Below are 15,246 nucleotides of genomic sequence, written 5' to 3' on the forward strand. Positions count from 1 at the left end.
TCAGAACTAGTCAGCAGTTGTACCCCAGGAAATGGTCAGCATCAAGGATCTCAGTGATGATTGAAAGTGATTTAAAAATTACATTTACCGAGATTGTACAAGTTTTTTTAAAAAAAAATAGGCAAATTTTGAAGACACAATAGCTAATAAACGAATCGTAAAGACCATAAAGTGTAATAGCTTCAGTGCAATAGTATATGTTCAGTTACAGGACTTCCGAATATACAATATATCTATACTTCCATCATCTACTTTCAATGGCAAACAAACAAAAATTATTTATATTGCAAAACTGAACAGAGGTAAAACATTCCCTCTACTATACCTAATCGACTTCAGGCGTACTAGCTAAGACAAGTGTTATATGACGGAAAATTAAATGCACCAAAAAACGTTTGACTGATAGGCCAAAAGTATAAATAAGATATATGTTACACGAATCAGCGGATTTCATTTTATCACCTCAATGACTTATGCAACTTTTAATATCACTGAAATGAATCTTGACAAAACAGTGCAAAGGCTTCTTATGAAATTCTTTCACCGAAGATTCAATGATACTGGACATACTGGACAGACCAATAGAAATGAATGAAATTGGTATGATTGAGCAGACTGACCATATAACTACATATGGACAGTTGGATACAAACCAGGTAGAGAATTACGTCCACCACCACCACCACCACCATTAGAATCAGTATTACCATAAAATGGTGACTGTAGTTCGCCTGAGTGGGATGATTTTTTTGACTTGTGGGTTTTAGGAGAGGCCGAATAGGAATCACTTGAATGACTGCTGTTTGAGTATGCAGATGACGGGAGCCCATTAAACTTTGGCAAACCAGTAGCATCAGTACCCAAACTGTATCCCTTCTCAACTGTATCTGCCTCTAGTGGCAATTCATCAAGTACCTGTAGTTTAAAAACAAGAATGCAAGTCAAAAAATGATGCTTAGAAGTCTACAGAATTGCACTCTCAACACTAACAGCTGAAGAAATTCGTCGAGCTCCAAGTGGGTGTAAAGACAAACGAGAATTTGCAAATTTAGTATCCGGAGACCAAAGAACCCATAAGCAAACAGGTAAAAACAAATAGATGATTACATTTTGGCAGCCATGAATAAACATGAAAACAAAAAAAGGCATACATACAGAGCAAGGACAACATACAATTCAATTCATGATGATAACCTCCAAAAAAAAGAAAAATTCTTGTGTGCCTACCAAAAATTCTCAAGTGCAATTTATGATGATCACCTCCAGGATTTTTTTTTTTAAAAAAAAAAAAAACCGATACCACTTAATAATCTTCTGTCAAAGCACTGGACTGACAGGACTGTAAACTGAGTCACATTTTTTTGGAAAATCCATTTCTTTATTTATAAGCATTAATTCAAAGTTTCCATACAGAGAGAGACAAATTATGCTGTAATTACTCAAATTTGAACCACATATCAACAATTCCTAAACATCACACACATCCATAGTGAATTTTATTAAGCAAATTCCAACTTCATCAAAGGCAGATTGATGAAGTCTCCAAATTTTAGTGGAAAAATTATATGCAATGAGTAACAGTTCTTAGGGTTTTCCGAAGTTTACAGAAACTTACCCGGAAAGCCTGGTTGAGAATGCGTAATTTTTCTCGAGTTTGCCTCCTTTTTGTTGCAACCTCGTCAGGTTCTTGCAACATCTCCTCGAAAAGATTCTCCCTGTATCATGGGAAAAGCAGTGCCATCAGGTTTATTGAAAATATATCTTATGCTTTTTGTTAGATAGTACTATAAATAATAACTTTAAACATTTTGTGGAAGCTTCATATTACCTATAGAGCTTTTTAATAAACACGTTGTGAAGCTCTCGTTTTGTATGGTTTACCTGCACAATATATAACAAAATCATATATCAACTACAGAGATAATGACAGCAATAAGTCAATAACCCATTTTACCACTACCTGTTACTTGTTACTATGCCAAAGTATAACTAGACCGTATTAGAACAGAAATGCCAGACTGAAGTACAGCTTTTACAATCTATCATCCTGTTCATATTTCAAATTGTTAACCTACTACAAAACATTAAATTTCAAGTCACTGCAAAATAAACAAACATGCTATAATTTTCTCAATTATATATTTTTTTTCTGGAAGAGAACATAAAGTAGGCCAGCAGAAGCCTCAGTCAATACTCATGTAAAAAATATGGAGATCGACAAGTATAACGGGGAAAATTAATTATACTTTCCAACTTGACCGAGTTATAGAAGCAAGGCCACTGAGTGTTCTTTTTCATGCTGGTATAACTCTTCAACCAAAGCACTATAGGAGAAATAATGCACTCCCAGACATAGATTTAAACTATCCTTGATGAAACGATGACGTTCATACCATGATGAAGGAAACCACATGCCAAAGTATGACGTTCATACATGGATGGTATATACCACATCGATGTGATACCATGATGAAGGAAACTCATATATGTTAGCAGCTTCAAGACCATTTAAAGGAGTCAATTCCTAAACCATTAAAACAAAGTAACAGAAGTCCAATGCCCAAACCAAACCATTGTATAATCAGGAGTTTCAAGGGCATCTGAAGTAGATAAAAGTCTACAAAAACAGCAAATCAGTAATCCACCTGTTTCTCTTCTCCACTTAATAGATTAAAGATTGAAGCTCCCACACACCAAACAGGAGGGAAACTTACAAACTAGATTAGAGGTAGATCCTTACCAAATCACAGCTATATATGTCTATATCTCTATATTCACAAAGTTTGCATGAAGCATAAAGCCATAGATAGCTAAGAGAATAAATACGGACTACAAACTTATAAAAATTACATATCTACAACCATATAGAGATGATGCAAAAGGCAAAACTAAAGATCAGCTCTAGGTGGAAATTTATTTAGGGTAGTCAAAATCTCACCAGGAAGTGCATGATAGCCTTAGGCACAGAGTCTTCCACATTCTTCCTGACGATGTCATAATATGACTTCAACAACAATTTGGTGACAGCAATTTCAATTGCTTCATTCTCTGTACAAGCCTCTGCAGGCCTTAGTATTGCTGGTGGCTTCAAGACAGAAAAATAAATTACTACTTCAAAGCTGACAAAGCAAAGCAAAGATGGGAGCATTATCAGTATTTACAAAACACTTACTTCCTTCAAATGTATCATCGAAAAGGCATGGTCCAGGATATGAACAGGCTCACTTGACTTGTTAATGTTGGTTTCTTTAGAAGACATGCGGTTGTCGGTAGCACCAAAAATTGATGAAATCCCCCAACTAGAGTTGGCTGCACCTCCTGTCCAGACATTATCTATGTATCAAAGTCACAAAACCCAAGGTTTCCTCTGAACATGGTAGCTATTGTCTTATTTCAATTTGACTAGGTTGAAGTATCTAATGTAACAATTATGGGTAGAATCTTACCAGGATGAGCAGGCTTTTCACCGTCAACTACAGACCGAATGCTCTGTCAATCAGACAAAATTTGCAATAAAATCATCAAGCATGTAAATAAATAGTACTTGCTACTCAATCTACATACTAACCAATCAGTTAGTGACACTGTCTTATTTCCAATAATTAAATGACCTATAAAGGGAAATGAAACTTATTATCCTGCAGATATAATCAAGTCTGAGTTTTCATACCTGTTCTGTCACGACTCCATTCGCATTTCGAGGAAGAATAGCCCGTGTTTTGATGGTCCTTTCAGATGCAGGTGCTTTATCTGTATCCCCACCATCCTGACAGCCAAAATGTACCAACTATGTAATGAAGTAAAAAAAAAAAAAAAAAAAATTTAAAAAATTAACTCATTGCTTAACTGTGCCTTGACAGTTACCTTTAGCTTTGGGATAGATACTGAATTTCTTGAGGACTTGATATGTTGAGAAGCAACCTCGACAGCTTTGGCTCCACCAAGAAAATTAGGATGTGAAGTATTTATGTAGTCCATCTATGAAATTTAAACAAGAATTCAGTATTCTAACCAGAAGGAATTTTTGGGCTTGATCTAGTCCACTAGCAAATCACACCGTAGATGTATAAAACATATTACCATACGTTTAACAGAAAATAATGGCTATACATTTAATACAGTTAATCATCAATATTATCTTAATAATGTAACAACAGTAACAGCATAGACATAACTCGAGGAAGGAGAGAGAGGGGGGATGACTCAGCAAGAAGTCTAGATCAAACACATTATATGATGCAGCGTTGCCATGTTAATCAGTGAATCACTAATGCAAGTAGGAACTTCAGCAAGTCAAATAAGACTCCAATCTAGCTTCCAATTAAGCAATCCTATTCTCAACAGATAATCATGAGTGAATAAGCAACGCACTTTACAGATCACCTAATACAAGTAAGAATAAGGACTACAGGAAGTGAAGTCACTAATAGTATTACACAACAAATTACAAATTGAAGTACATACAAATAGAGACAGCTACAAACATGAAAAAGGAAAATACCCAATGAATTAAAGATTAATCGGCATTCTTTCAACAGCAATTACCTCCATTTCTATAATATGCCCAATCATTGCCTCAGCAGGGTGGAGGCCTTCTCTCAGGAAGCTATTAATGACTTCATCCATTCGCTTCCTAAGTATAGGAAAGCGCTGCAATTCACTATTCAGACAGCGATGGCTCATCTACATGAAGAATATTCTGTAACATTTTAGCACCTGAAAATTTATTATAAGCCAGACGATACAGAAAAACTTCACTACCTTTATCAATTCGTCATATATAAACCTCGCACATTGGTGACTTGGATCTAATAAACGGGCAATTTGTTTTCTGATGAGAACTTCAAATGGTACCTAAATTTCCAACAGTTAAATCCAAAAAATATTAAGGCCAAAAAAAAAAAAAAAAAAAAAAAAATTTGACGCTAAAACACTTAAAGGGGAGTCAAATAACAAAACACATAATTAAAAAAAACTCCTCAATTCGGTATTATTAAAGAACTTACTTCGGGAACAAATAATGCAGATTTAGGACCAGTTGCATTCTGAATAGCTGTTCGGATGTCATCGTCACTTAAATCCTCACAAGGATCCACCTCCTATAATAAAGGTTATTAATAAGAAAAATAGTAATTGATAAAAGTACTCTATTACTTAAAATTACGAGATAAAAATAAGTTTTCTAACAGGTAATCACAGCAAGAATACACACAAAACAATAGAAACAGAAATCCAAAAAGAGAGGGAGGAGTAAACTCAGTTTTTGAACCTCTAAACTCTTTACAAATATTGATTGGAATATGTAATGAATTCTTGCACCACCAGACAACTCAGATGTTGACATTTCTTCATTCTTCCCTTCTATCATAGAAGCAAAAGCTGTCCAAACAAATCTTACCAATTAAGCATTAACCATGAGCACTAAAGTAAATAAGATGTATGTACAGACAAACAGATAGCAGACCTACCTTCTGAGTACTTAGATAGAATGTTCAAGATGAGAGAACCCTGACCAGCCTAGCAGCAATGAAAAGCAAAGACATATAAGTAAAAGTTAGCAACATGCAAGTTTATAGGTCCACAACATTCAGTCTAACTGCTAATTTGAAGCAGAAATTTCAACAGCACTCCAAAGTCCAAACCATGCTATGTTATAAGACATCCTGCGTAATTCTAAACAAACTAACCAAGTGATTGAGAATATTCCAGCTTTTCTAACAGATAATCAGGATACACAATGATCATACCTTAGATTCAACAATTTCTCCATAGCTGGCATGCTCCTTAGCAACAGATACAAGTTGAGCACTAATATTCGCCTTCAGACCAGGAAGAACTGATTTGATGTGTCGTACTAGAATCTTCAAAATGATTAAATAAAAAAATAAAAAAAATTAACCTTCGGCCATAAACCCAAATAGATTAGAGATTCGACACAGTAGCACTAGATAGTTCTCACCTGGTTCAACTTTTTGGCTAGCTGTGGAACACCACAATGATCTGCAATATCATTGTACACCTGCATAACCCAAGTGAAACCCAAAAAGAAAGATCAGGAACAAAATATACCTATAACTCAATTAAATAAATAAAACGCTAAAAACACAAAAGGCTAGAGGTACTATACTGGACGGCTACGGAAAAACTTCTCCTCAGCCACTAGGGCGTCTTTTATGCTTCTATTATTCGCGATGTCCTGTTTTGATAAGACACAGCAGAGTGATTAAAAATATAATATGTATGGTTTCAATACCTATTAAAAAGATCTCTTTATTCTACAAGATCCAATGTAACTTTTTATAACGCAAGACCAAACACACGGAACAACTAAAGTCAGTCTTCCAGTAATGCCTGAATGCAACAGGCATTATCAATAGAAGTAGAACTGACTGGAAAGAAAGAAATATTCCTTACTTTTGGAACCAATTACAGACCATATACAAATCAACAAACTCAACTAACCTTATAAATCAAACCATAAAGTTTCAAGTCATCAACAACAAGGACAATGATGAATTTTAGATGCATGCTGTCAATTAAGTTATTTCATGCATGTGCATTGTTAGCAGCCATTACAAAAGTCGTTTGGTATTTCACACAGCTGACACAACATTTAGTGGCACAGATATATACTCCATAAGACAGCTGCCCATCATTACCACCAATGGGTGCCCGATATGTGTGTATAGCTTGGTTCCTAATGCTTCCTGCCTATGCCTTCATAATGGCTTCATTTATCACTAAAGCCTTTCCTTGCCTATCTTTGCTTCTATATATTTTTATAATCTGATACATTGTATTTTACTATATATAAATGCTGTCTTTTGTTCTTACAATCAAGCATCATCATTATTTCTATATTTATTATCCATACTTTTATCATGATAGCTGTTATTTCCACAAGTACGCTACAACCACCACCATTTTCCTCTGACAATGACCAAAACTACTTTGCTGTAAGTTCTGCGCAATCCCAACCATGAGGGAACAGGACTATGGTAAGCTTCACCTTCTCTAAAGAGTCCAGACAGTAAGTTATTTTTACAACTAAAATAAACAAACAATTCTCATGTAACCTCCTCTTCAGTCCTATTAACCACCCCATACATCCATTTTCTAAAAGTTCATCAATCACATTCTAACTCCCTACACCATGCTATGTTCTTTAGCCTTTTCATCATGTAAATTACAAAGATATGACTATGTCAATGTCGAACTTAATGGATATGTTTGCTTTTGGCTCCTCGTCAAATCACTAGTGAATCATTTCATTGGCAAAATCATCCACCATCTACCACTAATATGAGAAATAAAGACAATTCTGATTCAACTCAACAAAGATACAGCATAATGGAACGAAAGCAGGTTTAGGTGAAACATGATAAAAAAAATAAATAAATAAATAAATAAAAACTTGATTTGTAAAAACCCCCTAAAATTCACTAAAAGCAATAAAAATCCTTGCAACATAATTTTTGAGAATTCATTAAATGCAATAAAATTCCAAAAGCTAAGAGTCCAGGAACCCAATAGTTAATCCTCCAACGTAAGGAGTATTTGACAATAAATAGAAATTCTATAAGACAAGATGAATGGACCAAACATCCAGATTTCTTAAAACATAATTTTTTGAGAATATGGTCAAAACCATCAAACTCTATAAAAAAAATGTATACCTCTTGACTACGATTCACAACACCCACATAACCAAGTCGTAGCGGTATAACTTTTCCAAGCAGAAAATTGCGAGCATCTGTGCCTCTGTCCATAATGTCTAGCTGAAACACCATAAAAGAGTCCAACATCTTAGCAGAAACCACAGTAGCATTTAACGTAAAATAAACTAGCTAACATGCCATGCACCTTTGTGATTACACCAATTGTTCGATATCCTGCCCATAATAAGCCATAAAAATCGATTAATATAGTTGCACAATAACAAGTTGATTAATTAAAAAAAAAAAACTGAGCAAGAATTTTTATTTGCTTAACTTACCATCAGGATCTGCAATTCCAGCCATCTGTAAGGCATCTGAATTTGCTAGATCAGAGTTAGCAGGGGTGACCGCTAATATTAAGCAGCTAGGGATTTTGATGTAGGACATTATCATAGTTCTTATCCGTCCTTCAATGTCAGATGGCTGATCACCAACTGGAACTTTTGTTATCCCCGGGAGATCTACTAAAGTAATATCAAGAACAGTTGGTGAAAATATTTTCAGACGAATCTGCTTGTCAACAACACCTTTGTTTCCTCCAGCCTCTCTATCGGTTTCAGCCTGCAATATAATAATAATTAGTCATTAGAAATTTTTAATGCTACTAGATCCATAGGCCAATTCAAAGAGGTATCACACATATGGTATTAAAACAAGTAGAGATTATAAACAGAGCATAGCAAGGTGAAATAGTAATACCAACCAAAATTTTCTTCGAACTAATTAATCAAGAATTTGCATGTGAACATATATTAGATTGTGGAGCACAAAACAAACCAACTGCAAACAAGATGACTATCTTCAAACATCAAAGCTAAGGTCAAGTGTATAGTAGATAGAGGTTCTTTCAGGTCAGTATGCTGTATTTGAGGTGAAAATATACTTGATATAACCTTGGTCCTCCTGATCAATGTATAAAAAAGCTAAAGGCACATTGAATCAGTAAAGGTCCTGCTGCGACTAGGTGCACCTTGGGCGCGCTTTGGTGCGCCAATTTGAAATGAGGCGCACAGTATATAACAGCTAGAGAAATTTGCTTATGTGCACTTCTGGTGCGCTTCTTTGAATGTGCCTCACCTAGAGCAAAATAGGTGCTCTACCCTAATCGCCTAGCGCCTAGGCGCAACTTTTTATACACTACTCCAGATAGAATGCCACAGAAGCATACAGTGCAAGTGCGCAACAATGCACAACCACGAACTCTAAAACTAACCATTTTCCTTTTCTACTTAAAAAAACTCGCACAATGCAGCAGACAAATGCATCAACAGAACTATAATTTCAAAAATCAAACCAAGAAAACTCTACTGGCTCAAGTCTCACAAAATGTCATTCTTAAGTTTTGATCGCATCAATCTGAAGCATGGAGGAAGATTCAGAAGAAAAAATGGAACATAATCAGGCCAATCTAGTTGTACAAGTTCGTTAAAACTTCCAAGACAATGTTCATCATACATTTAAAAGGAATTAACCGAGAGTACTTCACGGTTTAAAATAGCAAGTTCCATTTTCTAAGAATTTTGTAAGATGAGAGGCTTGTAGCCAAGTGCTCTGTACATCAGCCCTTCGGTAAACATGAGCAAATAGTTCTTTTCCAAATCTTTGGCTGTTGTTATATATAATTGACATTTCCTTTGAGGACCCAACAGCTTTGACCCTCCACCACCCCCCCCCCAATCTGCTCTATTCACCCTTTTGTAAATGAGTGACGCATGCATATACCAAATAATTTAGATCCAAAGAACTAAAGGGAAAGCATTGACAAGGACTCTCCAATGAACGTCTCATCTACAAGACATCAAGACTTAGTGCCATGTAAAAAGAGGCAAACTGAGTCGTGCATGATTTCAATGGCAGAACAAAAGAAAGAAAACCATTGATCATTATGAATGTGCATTTGGCAGTGCAAAAACCTACCAAATCGATAATCCAGCCTTTTTCAATGGTCCTTTAGCAAGTGAATGCCACTCCGGCAACAAATAGTTATCCAAACAAGGAAAAAAAAAACACTAATATAGGAGAGATAGAAATATGATGCACAAGAGGGTGAAAATAGTAGTATAAAACTCTTCTTCACTTATACAGCAACAGTTCACAGCATGTACCAACTAACTACAATAGATCCGTTCATAATTGCAACACTGAGTACTAACTTGTGTTCATAAAGGATGAATTAAAAAAAAAAATTACATGAGGTCCCTTGAGCCTATAACCTAAGCAAGGGAGTCATGAGTTATGTTCTAGCAAGTAGAAGCTCCAAAGTGTGAGAATCCTCTAGTATAACAAATCAAGTAGCTAATTGATTCCTCTTCCCAATCAACAGAGATCATAAGAACTAAATCCTAATACCACTAAATATTATTCAAATTACCACTACTTCCATCCTATACTATTCACTATCATCCTCAAAGTTATAAGAAAACTTGGTTTTACCAATCAGTATAGATAACTTAAGGAGTAAATCCTGAATCCTAAAACCACACTACACTCTCTGAGAGCTGATGCATATTTCATTGTAAGTAATTATTTAGTGTTAACTGTTAAAGGTGGTCTTACTTTGTGTGTGAACATTGATCATAGATTGCACAACTCTTGAGCAACATCTCCAACTTCCACTCTCTCAGAGCTGATAATATTTTTTTAAGTATTTAGTGTTAATCTTTGAAGGTGAATTAGTGGTTGTGGTTTGTGTGTGAGCATTGATCATAGATTCTAAATTAGTCTTGCTTTGTGCTCATAAGTAAGATATAAAGTTACCCTAGATTTATACTCTCGTAAATCCAAAATTTGATAAATTTTTATTCCTTTAAAAATTAAAATTGTGCAGTCTATTAGGACCTGTCCATCGCTTGGTTCTTGCATTCAAACCACATCAAAAGTCTTTCACACAACCACACATATAGAATACATACTTCCAAGTACATTCCACCTAAACGTAGTATCCATACTTGCTGCTGTCACTAACCATTATGCAAAACACTAGGTTTGAACTCCTTAGCACATTATGTTGTTTACCACCATTAAAAGCTTTGATTGACCATGCTAATATATATATATATATATATATATATATATATATATATATATATATATATATGTAAAACACCTCCCAACACTTATTTAAACATTCTACTAAGCACCAAAGGACTAAATGTAACATGATCAAGAAGCCTCAAACTTCACTAGGTTAAATCTAATTGCACTTGTATTCTTCCAATCATACATTTATACAGAATAATAACACTAAAGAGGCAATCCTGCTTCGAAACAACCATCAATTAAACATAACCGTACCCTATCCACTAAAATACTACCACTAATTTACGAATTAGTTGCATTCATTTCGTCCTAATAAATAGGCAAAGAAAATCAGATTAAATAATGCAGATTAAACTCTTACTCATACAATTCTAATGCCTTCGAATTCGAAATTAAGCATTCAAATTCGCACTCTACACATGATTTATCAATCATTTTCCATTATTGTTATCAATCAAAGAAAATTAGATTATAATGCAGCATTTCAACTCTTGCTCACACAATTCTAACGACTTCAGTTTTAAAAATTAAGCATTCAAACTCGCATTATACACATAATTTACCAATCACATTCCATAAACATAGCTAAAATGAAAATCAAAGCATCCAATTCTCACTAAAAAAAATAACAAAAAATCTTACTAAAATCATTCAAAAGGCAACATAAATATACCTGAATTTCCCTCCGAATATCATTGAAATCATAAAATCGTTTTCCAGGAAGATGCAAGAACTCTCCCCACTCCTCATCACTCCTCTTTGTCTGCAAGAGCTGAAGCACAAGCGGACGACGAGTACAAATATCGCAACCTCGCGGCAAGAAATCGCGGCCAACAAGCGCTTCTAGAACGCTCGATTTACCACTACTTTGGCTTCCAACGACGGCGACTTGCGGCAAGTCAAACGCAGGACTACTTCCAAGCTGTGCTGCAATATCTTGAAGCTTGTTCACAATCGGAATCACCGACTGCCCTAACGACGCCGCCGTAGACGGTGGTGGCGATGGCGGCGGGATTGAATCGTCCGCCATTGATGACATTGGAGGTGAGGAGGAGAAAGTGAGAGAAATCGATCGATAGAAATGGAAACAAACCCTAGAGAGAGAAAGAGGGGGTTTTAAAATTTTACAGGAAGAAGAAGAAAGAGGAGAGAGAAAGAGAGAGATTGGGAATTTTTCAGGGAGGAAGGTGTGATGTGTTACTACTGTGATTTTTTTTTTTTTTTTTTTTTTTTTGAGGAGATTTTTGGTTTTGCCAATTTCTTGGAGTGGAGGAAAAGGAGAGGTGTCGTTTTGGTTGATATGGGTGTCGTTTTGAGTTTGGGAGGGAACAACGAAAAAAGAGATGTGATTATGTGCTTGTTAGGTGTTACGAGCCCACTCGGTGTTGGACAACCCTAGAATATGTTTGGGCAATCATGGACTCGTGATGTACCAACTTACAAAGCAGTACTCGTACGAGTATAAAATTACTGTTTTCTTTGGAAGAATTTAGGATTTAAATTACTCCATTAGTAATTTTTTTTTTTTTTTTAAGTAAGAAAAAGGGTTCTATCGAGTTAGAACCCTTCATGCATTAGCACCCTTCATGCATTAGCCCAGTCAGGGTTAAAGCCTTAAAGGACTAGACAATTTAAAGAGCGGGGGGAAGGTAAAAGAATACCATCCCGTATCCCCATAAATTGTCATTAGTGGGGAATTAGGGATTGAACTCTGTAAATAAAGTATGTATTACTGTCATTAGTGGGGAATTAGGGATTGAACTTTGTAACTACTTGTTAAGTATGTAAAAGAATACCATCCCGAATCCCCACAAATTACTGTCTTTGTAAGTACTTTTTTTTTTTTTTTTTTGAAAGAATTGTAAGTACTTTTTTTTGGGAGTTCATGGTTTTTTTTATATGCAAGTATGTATTAACTTTGGTTATTTATTTATTTTGAGTTATGGATTAATACAATATTATTATATATATATTTTTAGAGTGAAATTAATGCTCGGACTCTATAAGGGGTATGAATTAACCTTTTTAATCTTAAAAATGTGACACTTGGTATTGTTGTATGATTGTATTGCTTCTTAAAACTAGAATGATTTAGGACTGGATTTTATAGTACTTTTTATGTCATTGATTAGAAAATTTGTTGAGGGGTCGTAGAATACACTGTGATTTTATCATACTATAACACAATTTATGTAAAAGTATATCACATTATTAATTAAATTATGAGGATTGGGAGTTGAGACAATATAATGTTACTACAATCATAAATGTTGAATTAGAATAATAACAATAATATTTTAAATAAAACACGCAACATGTAAAGCCTTGTTTAGTTCGTCTTATATTTGCTTATCTGAACTTATCTGATCTGATCTGATCTGGTCTAATATGATATGATAAAAATATATCAGGTGGGATCTTGTTAAATTCGTAATAATGTGTATTTTATTAATGTGTAATTTTCATAAATTTTTTTCATTACGAAATTAAAGATATTTAGCGATAAAAAACTACATATAAAACAATGATCTGATCTAAATTTATTTTTCTGATCTGATCTGAACTTATTCTTTCTGAAATAAGTAAAAATAAGGTGAAGTAAACAAGGCCTAAGTCATCAAAAGTAAAAAAATCTATTAGTGATGGCGTCCATGTACGTTGGTTGGGTTCAATTCAGTAATAAAGGTTTAACCAACATACCAAGCAATTGACATAACATGAGGTAATATTACCTTGCCCTTCTCTCGATAGTCCATTTAAGTTAGTGGCCATATGAGATAACTTTCTTTCTCATAATATGAAAAATAACGTAATAACTTACTCCCTCTTTTCCATAATTCAGTTCTTCTTTCAAATTCATTGGTGGTATTTGTTCAAACTTACAAGGAGGTAAGTGTGAAGTGAGTAAGAACCAAAATTGCTTGCATTCTTTTGGATTGTTTATGGACAAAGATTTTAACCATATTTTCATTGTGTCGGGGCTGTTTTGATTCAGCCAAATGATAATCAATGTTACAGCTAGTCTAAGTATGTAGGTATGTTTGATGGAACAAATGACAATGGGTTACAAGTCATTTACCAATATTTAAAGTTGCTCTTGCAAATGTCCATCATTGTCATCAATTGATCTCCCCCACTTAAAAACAAACAAAAAAATTCCATCAATTTCCATCATTTGATATGCACTTGAATTATAGGCAACAATCAAAAGAATAAAAAGTCTATTATTCGCAATCATCAAAAGAATAAAAAGTCTATTATTCGATCAATACACCATCTAATGCGTAGTAATATTAATAATTAACAGTATGATAGATTGACATATGTGATATTATGAGATAAATAAATAAATTAGCTAAAATAATTTGAACACGAATGAACAAATCATACTAGTTGTGTATAATAGATGCTTTTTATGAAACGTATTGCAATCATATTAAAAACAAAGAATGCAATAATAGACTAAAGAGGCATATCAAATTAGGTTAAATTCACTTAGAGGGAGAGCACATGATGGTGGATATAGTCATGTACTTCGTAGTTAATTAATTATACACTCCATATATGATATGATAAGGAGTCAAATTTTAACAACAATTAAAGTCACGACCGAGAAGATATTTGTTTTGTGAATTATGATGTGGTGGATATCTTCCTTAAAATTCCAGTTACTATGCAAATTAAATAATGAACTCTCAAATGAAACAAAACAGACAAAATGGAAACTTTGAAAATATGAAAGAAAACCAGTGTTAGTTCAATGAGCAAGTCAATGGATTAAAGAAGCATAAGAGACTGAGTCTAATGTTTATTAGCCTCCCTCCAATCCATAGATTAACAACAATAATTATAAAAAAAAAAAAATAAAAAAATAAAAAAAATAAAAAAAAAAAATTGTTTTTCAAACTTCGCTTACAAATGAAGAAGGAAAGGTCGTAGACTAAAGCAATATTGATTAAGACCATGCAATATTTAACTTCAACGCTTGTAATTGGCCAAAAACTAGGACTTTTTAGAAATTTGACTACTATACTTATTCATAATCATTACATTAAGTGATGCTTATTAGTTTTAATTAGAATGGAAAATAGACTTAATGATGATATAATGCTATTTATTTAGGAAATTGACAATTTCAATACGTTCATTATTATTCCCTTCCGTACGTGTTTGGATGCACAAGTCACATTTTCAACGTAATATTTGATTAAGTTATTTACCAATTTATGTCAAAGCATGCAAGTTAATGCAATCAAAGCCAACATTTTGTATTTGGACAGTATCATAGTGATCATTCAAGTTTATTTGCCTTGCTTAATGTCAATGACTTGGTCATATAATTAGGTATACTTGATCAAATATGCACCGCTTTTAATTTACAAAGTACTTGGATTATATAGTTTCTTTGGTACTTCTAGGATGAGATAGTCTCATCTAATGAGATTCTGAAATGGAAAATTAAACATATAACAATAAATCTCTAATCACA

General features: G+C 34.1%; 1 protein-coding gene across 1 annotated transcript; it reads right to left on the reverse strand.

The window, feature by feature from the left end:
• Positions 1-144: 144 nt before the first annotated feature.
• LOC145590112 (dynamin-related protein 3A-like) lies at positions 145-12,111 on the reverse strand. Its single transcript, XM_081646856.1, has 20 exons — positions 11,431-12,111; positions 7,997-8,279; positions 7,864-7,892; positions 7,677-7,778; positions 6,128-6,196; positions 5,960-6,019; positions 5,748-5,861; positions 5,469-5,517; positions 5,270-5,379; positions 5,007-5,099; positions 4,762-4,854; positions 4,546-4,683; positions 3,865-3,978; positions 3,671-3,766; positions 3,447-3,489; positions 3,173-3,318; positions 2,939-3,085; positions 1,829-1,881; positions 1,616-1,715; positions 145-915 (listed from the first exon to the last, which is right to left on the reverse strand). The coding sequence occupies exons 1-20, from the start codon at positions 11,794-11,796 to the stop codon at positions 628-630; spliced, it is 2,493 nt and encodes an 830-aa protein (XP_081502982.1). The 5' UTR covers positions 11,797-12,111; the 3' UTR covers positions 145-627.
• Positions 12,112-15,246: the final 3,135 nt, after the last annotated feature.

The sequence above is a fragment of the Chenopodium album genome, chromosome 17 (genome assembly GCF_948465745.1).
Source record: "Chenopodium album chromosome 17, dcCheAlbu1.1, whole genome shotgun sequence".
NCBI lineage: Eukaryota > Viridiplantae > Streptophyta > Magnoliopsida > Caryophyllales > Amaranthaceae > Chenopodium > Chenopodium album.